Source organism: Ictalurus furcatus, chromosome 8 (assembly GCF_023375685.1).
Source record: "Ictalurus furcatus strain D&B chromosome 8, Billie_1.0, whole genome shotgun sequence".
NCBI classification, from domain to species: Eukaryota; Metazoa; Chordata; class Actinopteri; order Siluriformes; family Ictaluridae; genus Ictalurus; species Ictalurus furcatus.
The window spans coordinates 4,326,170-4,339,264 of record NC_071262.1 but is presented as its reverse complement, the minus strand read 5'-3'; the positions used below and the strand labels follow the sequence as shown (position 1 = coordinate 4,339,264).

General features: G+C 39.2%; 1 protein-coding gene across 1 annotated transcript in view; it reads right to left on the bottom strand.

The window, feature by feature from the left end:
• Nucleotides 1-13,095, bottom strand: part of nlgn3a (neuroligin 3a) — a 169,036-nt gene that overhangs the window by 44,093 nt on the left and 111,848 nt on the right. Inside the window, exon 4 of the mRNA XM_053630341.1 lies at nucleotides 10,083-10,268. Coding sequence (XP_053486316.1) covers nucleotides 10,083-10,268 — 186 coding nt within the window. The remainder of the gene's footprint in view (nucleotides 1-10,082; nucleotides 10,269-13,095) is intronic.

Below are 13,095 nucleotides of genomic sequence, written 5' to 3'. Positions count from 1 at the left end.
ATTTCCTGTGCTTTGTATTATGCTTGTTAGACTCGAGTAGCTGCAGCAAGGGTGATGCAGACTGATGGCTACAGTATCTGAATCCACTATACTCCCTCTGACTGGCAATCTGTCACTGCGCTGTTTCTGTGGAAGCTGAGCTCCGAGCTACACTACATCCAGGATATATGGTTCTTCTTTACACCTTACTCCTTAGATTTCTATCAATCATCACAGCCTATTCTTCACGTATTATGAGGTGTAAAAGAAACAGTGTATATATATGGTGGCGTTGAGCATCTTCACTTTCTATTGATGCTTCCTGGGTATTTTTGACATACAAAAACGAATTCCTTTATCCTTGAGGTACTTTTAACTATCACTGATTCGTTGGGTCAAAAAATATCGAGTAAAAATCCGAAAACATTGTTTTTAACACAAGTCTTTATGTGCTTGGAGACTTTTTTCTAATGAACTGGGAAAACCCTCTCCTTCTGTATGCCTGTTTTCGTAACACTTGTTTATCCTTTTAAGAATTTAGTTGAAGAGATTGTGTCAATGAGACATCCAGTGCAAAGAAAAAAAAAACTTATTAAATGAGAATATCTGTAATACAGTCAAATGTATCAAATATGTCTCATTCTGAGATTACGGTAAAATAAATATGAATAATAAGCCTATTTTCTAAACATTTCTTTCAAATTTCAAGTTTGCAGCTAGAACTTAGAAGTAAGTGAAAGACCTCCAGTTTGATCTCCAGTTCTTGGAAGCGTTTGGTTGCAGTTATTGCTGCTAAAGGTGGCACAACCAGATTTTAAAGTTTAAGGGGTGCAATTAGTTTTCTCACATTGGTGATAGGTGTTTGATAACTTTTTTTGCTTCAATAAAAAATAAATAAATAAAAAAGTATAGTGTGTTTACGCAGGTTGCTTTTGTTTTATGTTGTATTTCATTTGAAGATCTAAAACGATTTAGTATGAGATACAGTCGCAAACAAAATTATTCAACCCCCAGAGCAAATCAAGTTTATTGTCAAAATGTACAGACTTTCAGCTGTTTGCAACGAACAAATCAAACAAAGGCAATTGAAATAGTTCAACACAATGAATGCTTCAAGTGGTTTCTCCAAATTCAACTGAAAATGCAACTTATAATGATTTCTCCAGTCTCAAAATTATTCAACCCCTTCATGGCGAGTATCTTTAGTACTTAGTAGACACCCTTTTGCTCCTGCTGCAAACGAGATGCAGCGTTCCTGAGGAATCTTATCCCATTCCTCATGAGCAATGGCCTCCAGTTCAGTAATATTCTTGGGTTTGCGTACTGCAACCGCCTTCTTCAAATCCCACCAGAGATTTTCTATGGAGTTCAAGTCAGGTGACTGTGATGGCCCTGTAGAATCTTCCAGGACTTCTTCTGCAACCAGGCCTTGGTGGAATTTGAGGTATGCTTGGGATCATTGTCCTGTTGGAAGGTCCAATGACGGCCAAGCTTCAGCTTCCTCGCACACAGCATGACGTTTTCTCCTAGGATTTCCTGATACTTCATCTTGCCTTCCACACGCTGCAGGTTTCCAGTGCCAGAGGATGCAAAGCAGCCCCAGAGCATCACCGAGCCACCACCATGCTTAACTGTGGACAGAGTGCTCTTTCTTCATTCTTCTTCCTCCAGACATACCGCTGATCCATCGTGCCGAAAAGTTCCAGTTCTGTTTCATCGCACCACAGAACAGAATCCCAAAACTCCTGAGGATTATTTATATTATTTCTAGCCGACTTTTCTTGTGCTTTTAGGTCTTGGAGTTCTGGCATGGAAACCTGCGTTTAGTACGCACCTTACTATGCTCACTGAAACATCAGTGCCTGTTGCCACAAAGTCTTGCTGCAGGTCTTTTGGAGTCACTCGAGGGTTTTTCACAACCTGCCTTCTCAGGAATCTGCTTGCAGCCGTTGACAGCTTCCTTTTTCTGCCCCGTCCAGGTAGTGTACACTCAACAAACCCCTAGCCAATTCAGGTATTTCATGTGTTCCAGCTCTCGCACAGCTGATGCAAGTAATGAAGCCCTTGATTAGTTGCATCAGGTGTGCTTGAGACAACACCAGTTTTGCATATTTGTGCTGTTGTGAGGGATTCTATTCAGGGGCTGAATCATTTTGAAACTGGAGAAATCCATTATAAGTTGCACTTTCAGTTGAATTTGGGGAAACCACTTGAAGCATTCGTTGTGTTGAACTTTTTCAACTGCTTTTGTTTGATTTCTTCATCGCAAACAGCTGAGAGTCTATAAATTTTGACAATAAACCTGATTTGCAATGGGGGTTGGATCACTTTGATTGCAACTATATACACAAAAACAGAAGAAATCAGTATGGGGGCAAATACTTTTTCACAGCAGTGTAGCTATAGCCAGTCCCCCCAGGATTTTCCGATTTTGCGATCGCAGAAATGAACACAAATCAAGCAATATTCTGAGGAGCTTGCAATTTTTCAAAATTTTCTGCAGATTTGGACCAAAGCCCTCTTTGATTCATGCGAGCCGAACACGAGTACAGCTAAAAGGTCTCATTTACCAACAAACATCACTGCGAAAGACCTTGCAGAACTATTTATTGCAAGTGCAATTTAGTTTTCCGCAAAAAAAAATTTGCCACTGCAAAATCAAGCATTTTGGGTCACAACAATAACAAAAACAACAACAAAAAAACCCTCCACGAAATCCTGTACAGACTGTATAACTACAAGCTCTATGTACAATACATGTATTGCATTGCATGTAAGAATGTTTACCTCCACTGTCCCTGTTAAATAAATGCACAGTAAACAATAAACAATAAAGCATGGAGTAAAATGCTGGAAGGCGTTACTTTGCAGGTAGACACAAGTATAAGTTTATGGGAACAGGGCTCTGGATAAGTCTGATATCTCTGAGATGAGGGTATTCAACAATACCCTTTTCTCTTAGCCGGTGACAGAGAACATAATATTTCCACAACAATGGCTTTTTAGTTCTATTCAATATAATAATCAGTGGCTATACAGGGAGTGCCTGAGTCACATTTCTTTTTCTTGCCATGATATCGGCTGACATTTACTGACGGCACGGCTGTAGAGATAGGAGGCTGTTATGATACCTGCAATAAAGTATGACTTTGAAATGTTTACTCTGGCTGCAGCCATCTATAACTTGGCCAGGATTTAGTCCTGCAGGTTTCTTTTCAGAAGAAGTGGACCAGAACAGAGGATGCCAGGCCTTTAGAATTTTCATAGGTCAAACACAGGCAGTCGCCTTAGAGAATAAGTACTGATGCATTTGGTCTCCTCCTCCTGCAGTTCTTTCTTCAATACATTTTAACCTACTTTTAATGGGGTCATACAAGCAGTCAATAGCACCAGAATTGGAAAAAGAAAACATAGCCCTGGGCTCGAAGATTACCCTTACCATTGTAGGTAAGGATTATTTAGTAATGTATGTGTGTGTAAACAGCCCATTGAACGCTTATGTTCAATCACAAGATCAAGGTACATGTAGCTTCAAGTGAAACATGACATTACAGCCCAGATCATGAAGCTCGAATCCACTTAAGTAACGTATGGTGGGATTACAGAGACGAAATGTTGTGGAATTTACTGCTGAAAGCTTTGTCGTGTTGCTTCTGCATGTCCTAATAACATTTAAGCAATTACGAAAAAAAAGCAACGTGGCAGCCTGAGTGAGAAGGATGCTTTAATTATTCAAAAAGAAAGGTGGTGCTTGAACACAAGTTACCCAAACAGTATGCGAGAAGTGGAGTATAAAAAAAAACGTCCCAACTTTACGATATGCATTAGAGAAAACTGAGGGAATGATGCCAGGTTCCTCGCAGTGGTCTCAAAACACTAAATGCAAATAATCTCACTTAGCATCTAGGCTTAAGCTATAACCCATGGAGAGCTATTTCCAGAACGGCCATTGTAGCCTCTCCATCTGTCCTTTTGTACACCAAGCAACCATTCCTTTATAGCGCAAAACATGCTATCTTGAGTTATGTTCCTTATGTGTTGCATGTAGTACTGTAGTATTGGTTGTTTTCCTAGATCGTAATGTATTCCCATGCACTATTGTGTTTCATGACATTTCACTCTGAAATACCAAACTCCATCTTTACATTGGCTGTGCTTTAACAGGAGGCTCATTTTCTTAATGACATTAAAGTGCTTCAAGGCACAAAGCTCACTGCACTCATGGCGTCCTACTAATAAAACCAGCCCAGTTCAAGCAGGCACATTTATGGTCCGCAATAACCCTAAAGTCTTAATAAAAATGAAAGCCGACATGGTCACATGGACTCCTCCAACTACTAGGCCTTCTGTTCTTAATGTATGAGGCATTCCATTAAAAGGGGGACACCTCCTCACAAGCAGAGCTTTTAGGCTGATTAGTTACTGGAAAGGGGAAAAAAATAGCAACGACCTTCACTGGAAATGCTGGTAGCCCACATCCTCCCTGACCTAATAAGCATGTACATCTAAACCTGCTGGTGCTTAGTATTCCAGAGGTGTGTGCTGGAGCCATCTCTCATTCAACAGCATAATCGTTATGAAGAGAGTGGAAGATGAAGAAAAAAAAAACCACAGTAATATCTGTGCTCAATTAGAGCAAGCCATGATGCCAAATGGATAGTAACATATGAGGCGTCTAATGTCCCAGAGAAGTGCCCTGTCTCATTCTCTCTCCACTTTGCCACTGATGCTTGGAAAACCCAAAAAAAAAAGAAAGACAAAGGAGACACACTCTCCTCAGTCTGTATGGTTGCATTTGTTGAATTACATTAAAGCAGTAAGTCACATAAGACCATCCAGTTCCTGCCACTAATGACCCATTTTTGCCTGGTTCCTCTCATCAGGGCAATGTGATTACAATACTACGAAAGCACTGGGATCAAAGCGAGAACATTGTGCTCTTCTTTGTCTTGGCGATCTTGGTTTTTTTTGTGTGAAAGTTCGACATATTCATTAAAAAACCGAGCCAGATTATTACTCTTAAACTACAATTTAGATAAGGGATGAAGAGTCACGTGTCGTGGTCGCCAGCAAGAAGGAAACAGCGGGTTACCTGTGCTGAGGCGCCACACTGTGTGGAGGAGACAGGTCACAGTGGCCTCATTACCACCATCATGCACACACACACATTGGACAAACAAGCAGTGCCCTCAATCTCACACATCCCACATGGCTCTGCGTGACTGAACCTGGCTCTCTGTTTGCTGATTTGACCCATGGTATTTGCTGCTGATGGGATTCAGGTAAAAGTCTACTCTTGTGCACTGGGGTGAAAGTAAATGTGGTAGCACTTGATCACTGGATTGCTGATGCCTTTTCCAGCCATTTAGCTCTGTTTTAATTGGCATTTAATGATAATATAATGATAAGATCATTTTTCAATTCAATTTTATTTGTATAGCACTTTTTTTTTTTTTTTTACAATAGACATTGTCTCAAATCAGCTTTACAGAAACATATAAACACAGGATAGGGATTTGAAGTGTGTGAATTTATCCCTATTGAGCGAGACGGTGGTGACGGTGGCGAGGAAAAACTCCCTAAGATGATATGAGGAAGAAACCTTGAGAGGAACCAGACTCAGAAGGGAACCCGTCATCATCTGGGTAACAACGGATAGCGTGACAGTAAAAGAAGAAAGATAAATAAGTGCCTTTCATAAGCCTAGCATAAACCTACTGTACATTGTGAAGAATTACTTGGAAGGATGTTGAAGGAAGAATGTTGTAGCTTACGTTTTGAATGACACTTGTTTTAGAGTGTACTTTATACTTAGATAAATAGGAGAAAATGATGGTGTTGTAAGAAAAAGAAAGATTTAAGCCGAGCGGTATAAGAACGGGAAGTATAGCCTCAGAGGACGACGCACTATATGACCTGCAACCTCATGTGGACCAGGGGGTCTGTGTGTACTACCATTGGTGCCAGGTCTAATTAAGAAGTAAAAGGCCAGATAAAAATCTAACTCAGCAGTTTGTATAAGTTTGCCTTACACACATAAGTTTGCCTTATAAGTTTAATACTTACACACACCTTGTATCTACATTCACTGGCTATTTTATCAGGTAAAACAAGTATTCAGGTACAATTTAAAGGTATATCTTCTATAATTCATTTCTTTTATACCCTATCCGTAGGAAAGGTACCAGCACAGGACCACCACTGACCAGTTATTATTTGAGTGGTGCAAAATTCTCATTACAGTAGAGACATTGACAAGGCATGGGGCTTTTTTTTTTTTTTTTTACAAGTATATCTGTGATACTGTTTATTTATTTATTTTTTTTAAAGAAACGTCCACCAAACAAATCTCTCTGGCTAATTGTGTCTCTGTGGCCAGAAGATGCAGTCCGACTGTGCATGCAAAAATCTCAATGTACACATGATAACTTAATAAGACTGGTGTGCTGAATCTAGCTGAGAATGACTCATCACTCCAATAATATATGATCAGTATCAATCCTTTGTTGGTGGTTTCCATTGATGAACATGGTATAAGGGAGCTGACAGCTGGTATTCAGCAACAGTCAAATACCGTATACCGATACAGTGACCTATATGGTAAAATAACCAATGAGTGTTGGTACAGACGTATCTAATCATAGATGCACCTTATTAACTGTCAAATGAGAGGACAACTGGAAACACATTTGGACCTGCCATTATGAATGCGTCTCCAGTGACCACTTGTGATCGGATTTCATACATAATTTTCATTGGAGGAAGGGTGTCGTGCACATGTATTACATCAGTCTTCCGCTATATTTGTTTACAGGTAGACATATCCCATGAATCTCGTATACCAGTATGGGCTGTTTCAAAAGTTTCGATCGCGTAGTCTTCCAACAAAACGTATAAATGAACAGGAATGAGACAGTGAAAGAAGATACAAAAAGCAGTTTATATATTTTCTGGACAATGACACGGTCGATTAGGTGGTTTTTCAGTCATTAGGTGGTCTTTTGCTGCTTTCCGGGATGCATCAAGATGCTTTTACGTTCACACTACAAACGTCACGTGGTCATATGCGTCCCAAACCACCTCTGAATCTGTGATCGGCTCAGAAACCGTCTCCGAGACACACTGGACCCATGTTCATACATCTAATCAGCGCTGTTCATTTACAGTTGGATCATGCAGGATTAACGTTGCCAGTTGAACAATTTATCCCCCTCATCTTTAATTTTTTCTGAGTGAGTCAGGTTTTTATAACATTTAAATGCCAGTAGTTCAGCAATTTTGTTTGACACTCACCAACAGTTTCAACGCAGGTAAACGGCACAAATCTGATATACAGTATACACAAAATAATAATTACTAGTTAGATTTCAGCTCACAGCTTTAAAGTGGTCATAAAAATTGATGCCTTTTACATTTTCAAGCCTCATTCCATGTCTGTTCTTCCACAATTTATTTTAATAACTTATGACACACTTCAAACCTTCATTGCGGCACACATGACCTCGCTTATTATGCTAACCAAAACCTATGCTGAAGTTACAGCTGCAGAGTCTTTGATTGCTACAAGGTTAGAAAGTGCACACTACAGGCGTACACTTGCTTGGTATTCCCCTCAGCTGCTTCGGCCCTGTTTGGCAGGCCACTTCACGCCCCATCCTTCATTTGATGACTAAGATCACAGCTTTAAGGATGAACGTTGAGATGTCTGATTGATATTGGTAGCACTCACCACCAGAGCCTCTTTTCATGACAGAAGTCTTCCTGTTTCAATTTCCCAGGATCTCACAAATTTATATGGCGGCTTTTTTTTTTTTTTTTAAATCTCATCAAGCCAAGCAGGGCACACATTTCTATTCAAGGGAAATATCAGCATCAGTAATATCCAATTTACTGAAAAGGGAAAGAGAGCGGGTCGAGGTGGCAGTATAGTACCACGCTACGTGAAGCATGGCATGGTGGTGTATGAATAAAAAATTTATGGCTAGAAAATAATAGATGGAATATAAATCCAAAAGCAGTCATATTCATTTAAGGAAATCAAGGCAATTAGTAACGCTTTGATGCAAAATGCAGTGGAGGGGCACAGAAAATGATTCATAATAAGAAGCAAAGGGAAATTGCAGAAATGACCTCATTTCATATTTCCTCCAACTTCTTCAATATAGAAACACAGAGACTATGGATTACTTAGTTGTTGTTTTTTTTTTCTTTAAAGCAGCTGTTAGCAAATCACTAGTTATCAGGTCGAGTGCTAGTTATCTGAACATATACAATGAATGAACACCCAGGGTCCAGTTGCTCAAAAAGTTTATGATCCAGTAATCCGTCTTACTTTTGTGTCTTTTTTTTCAAAGCAACGTTGGATTGGATCACCCTTATCCAGATACGAACCTTTCAAGATGACCAAATCCTGATTTCTAGTGCTCTAAATCAGTCTACATGGCACAACGTAGGCTATTAGTTATGTATAGAACAACAGGTAGATTAGCCAGCATGCGGCCACTTTAAGTGTTTTAATTTGAAGAGACAGAAAACAATGAACAATACAAACGTGCCCTTCGGACAAACACACAAATCTACGCTGTTCACAAATACAATGTGGATATATTAAACACATGGTTTAAATCATAAAATGTCTAAATGTCCAATAGGTAACAAAATAAGAACGTTCAGAGTTCTTCATATGTGGAGAGCAATAAGTGATGCAATTGTTAGAAACTACTTTTAACCGGTTCATCTCCGACGGTTGTGACATTGTCATTAATATACAGTGACAAATGACAGTTAAAATTATATATATTATTTTTGTTTGATATTGACAGATGTTTGGGGGATTATTTATGGGGACAAAAGTATGATGTATACTTTTATCTACTTTATCACTGTAACGGTTCAACAAATCAAGTGTATAAATAAATATATGTACTACATTATACAAACCGTTTTATTATTTGACCAGTTTTAAAGTTTTATTACATTTTGTTCCTGAAATCCTCCCTGAATCCACCCTTCTGCTGGGATCAGCATAATCCTGACTTTTTTTTTTTTTTTTTTTTGGATAACAGGTATCCCAATCCTACTAAAAAATCTTGAACAACACATACTGAAGGTTTGATCCAGATCAAAAGCAAGACTGGATTACATGATCTAATCTGATTACAGAATCCGTTTGTTCCCCCCCTTTTGAACAACCCATTTTTAAGATTATATCCAATCCGATCGCAGAAATCCGATCGGGTTACTTCTGAACAACTTGGCCCAGGGTAACCTTTTAAAATATGTTTTAGATAACTGAAATTTCTGCTGCATGCCAGATTTTAAAACTACACACTAGTCTTATATTGTACATGCTGCAGCTTTCATTCTGTTTAAACATTAAGGCCTGAAAAATTTCGAGCTATCAGTCATACATATGTAATAAGATCAAAAATGAATTATACTGCAGGAATTATACTCTCACATGTGGCAACCCACAATTAGTTTTATTCCAGAACAAAGTGTCAGTAATGAAAACCCTGTGCAACAGGAACTTCCCACAACGGAAATTAAAACACTAATTATGACACCTCCGAAGGCATGCGGCCTTGCTTTATATCAAACGCGCTGATGCACCACACTGCCATGACAATCCATACAACCTTGGTAAAAGCCAGTGAAAAACTGTCAGGACTTTATGACTACATAAATACCTAACACTGTCTGTTAATTTTCACAGTCTGCTCGCAATTCTCACTCAGATAAAAGGCCCATAATAGCTGGCATCAGTTAAAAGCATTTTGGCAGCGTTTTATACCAAACTGCCAACAGCCGACTGTAAGCATGTTAAAAAAAAAAAAAAAACAGCACATTTGAGCGTGTATGCCATTAGTCTTGCCCATTAGGAATTTGAATTTGAGCAAGCAGCACATTCACAAACTAAAACCTCCTCGCAGGTGCTTATTGGCAAATGGAAATGTTAATGGTTGAATTTTGTACCAGCAACAACTTCTTGTTCTTTTAAACTTGCCATTTACAAAAAAAAAAAAAAAAAAAAAAAAAAAACGATTGCTGAGAGATTTTTTAGGATTCGAGATTTATCTCAGAGTAGCAGAATGTTCTTTTACCTTCTGAGTGATGCGACAGGGTTAGCAGGCTCACACAAGAGGCACCGATGCCTGATCCGAAGACTGTGATGCGGTTCGAATCGCCACCGAAGTAGCCAATGTTCTCGCTGATCCAGCGCAAGGCCTGGATCTGATCCAGGAGGCCGTAATTACCTTTAGCGGCCTGGTCACCCGTGCTCAGGAAGCCTGGAACACAACAACGACAAAACAGTTTCTTTAACGGACTGGTGTATCAGTGTATCAGTTTTACAAGGCATTCTGTTATGTTTCTCTCCTGTGGTCTGGGTAAAAATGTAAGCGACCGTGACACAAAGATATTTAGCTATAAATATCTATATAGCTATAAATTGTTTTGAAATTCAACATTTGAAAAGATACAGCCTTTCCCTTCAGCGTTCTCTCCAAAGCCACACCCCCAAAACCCATTTAGGCTAGAACACCTGGGGGCGGTGTTCCAGCATGCAAGGTTAACTTAATGTCACATACACCCTGAACTCTAGGCTGATTAACTCAAGCATTGCTTACTCAGGGTTTTCTGGTTCCACAACACCGGTGAGGAGTAAGTTCAATCAACCTCCTATTGGTAGCTCAGAGTTAACACGCGCACACGGAGAGTACATAAACACACTGTTAATGGATCACAGATTTCACGAGTCACCATGGAAACCCAGGGTGAGAAAATGAGAGCCACATACATTAGCCAAGCGGAGTTAGAGGTTTTAATGCATGCTTATTAGAAATACAAGGCAATTTTATATATATATATATATATATATATATATATATATATATATATATATATATATATATATATATAGCCCTCCGTCAGTTTCTTAACATCAGTTTCTTAAAACTTCATAGTGTAATCCTTCTGGATCCAAAGTTCTTGGAGCCAAGTCAAAATGATCCACAAAAACATTCTCCAAAAAGGTAATATTTCATAAAATTTCCTAAACTGTAACCTGACTACTTGGGTCTACCTTCTATAATAACTTTTCTCTAGGTTCTATATAGCCAACAGGAAGAAGGCAGAGGCCCGTAAAATGGGCGGGGCACCACCACCTTCACTCGCTCCGGATGAGGAGCTGGTACGACCCATGGTCGATGCAGGGGGCGGTTCATCAGACTCAGCCACCTCCCATGATATAAGTGGCTTGGTAAAATGTAGGTGTAACACATTAGTACTAATAACTTTTTTTTTAAAAAATGTTTCCCGTGATATATCCTTAAACACTCAAGATGACCATAAACACTGCCACCGTTTGAAAAAGGCATTTTGAAATAACTCTTCCCTGGCAACGTTTCACTTGTGTATTACGCATACTTGTTTTATTTTACCGCATATGGTGTGTACAATCTTAATAGCAGTTCCCCTATTAGATCAAATGGAGGTACAAAAAGCTGAACATAAAAAAGGTCAGGATTGAAATTGAATTGCTGGAGCACTGGCTAAAGGTGGGCAAAGAATTGTTTTTGCCTAGTGATGATTATTCTGTCATTTATTGTTGAATCGTAAAGCAATAAATACATTTTTATAATTTTTTTAATTACAGTAAGTAAAGAAACAATGAACCACACTTGACACTTGAAGCACACTTTGTGCATTAGTTATTTATTGAGAAATTATTTTGGCAGATCACATCTTGTACCCTGCCATCTCTTTGGTTCACTAGATTCCTCTTGACATCCTCGTTGGTTCATCATGGATTATGGCCAAGGAAGTGCACAAAATCGTGTAGGAACCGTTTGAGTCCAAGGCATACTGTACGAACGTCCACACATGGTTGCCTTTCCCACATGCTCTATATCACCCAAGTTATATACAGAACACTCCCTCTGGCAAAATAAACAAACAAGGGCAATGCATAAAATGCGCTCAGAGTTAAGCGCTGATCCACGATGTGTCACATTGGCGATGTGAGTTTTCAAAAGGTTCTTGTGAATAATGGTAACGCACATCTATACATGGTCTTATCTCCCTCTCATGGCGAAAAAGATTTTGTGTAATCCGTGCTTCCTTGTCCACAGGGCACGCTATGCTCCGTCGGCTCTCTGAAACAAACTAACCCTGGAACAGAACCTACTTCAGAGCAGGTTATGTTCAGAGAGTAAGCCACTATGGCTACTTAGACACCCTGAATGTTACCTCCGTTTTTAGAACCAAATGTTGAGGTTATCCATTTACTCTGAGTAAACTTACCCATGTAAGTCACATGACCTGCTTTCTGGAATACCCCCTCCCCCTGAATGGCAAAAGGTAGAGCTTTCTGAATTGACAAGCATCATGGTTACCAGGCAAGTAGAGATGCCTCCATATCCTGATTGGTTAGACGTTTGTGGTCTACATCATGTTTTTTTTTTCCCTCCCATTTACCGGTCCACAGAGGCTGTACTTTTTCTTCTGAACAGATACCTTTGAGTCCACTGGAATGTGAGAAGAACTTAATAAATAAAAAACAAAAATAGTTCCTGACTTAATCCCTGACCTCACCTTTAGAGTTTTATTTTCCTGTCAAAGTGTAGCAGTGGAAAAACATTCCGGTTATTTAAGAACCAATGATGAGGAATGGCTTTGAGGATAAAAAAAAAAAAAAGGAAAGTAATGGAATAGTTCTGCTATTCAGAAGTGCTGCAACTACGACCGCAATAAACTGCAGAAATGGGAACAGAAATAATCGAAGACTAAAATGCCTTCAGCATGACTACACTATATTATACAATGCTAATTAGCATAGTGTATGTAGGGAATAAAACATGACATGGTGTGCTGTTCCAGGAAATAATCAATGACAGGGTGTGTGATGCGGCCGATGCACACCGTAGTTGCAGTTATCACCCCGAAGCTGATCACACTGCAAAAAAGCCCTTCTTCAAACAAGCACGGCCGACTTAAATCTAGTTCAAGTGTACTAAACTCAAGCAAAATCTTAAAACTAGACAAAAATGCCAAAATTTAAGCAAGTGCTTATTACAAGCAATGAAAACTCAGTTATTCAATATAGACTTACTTAAA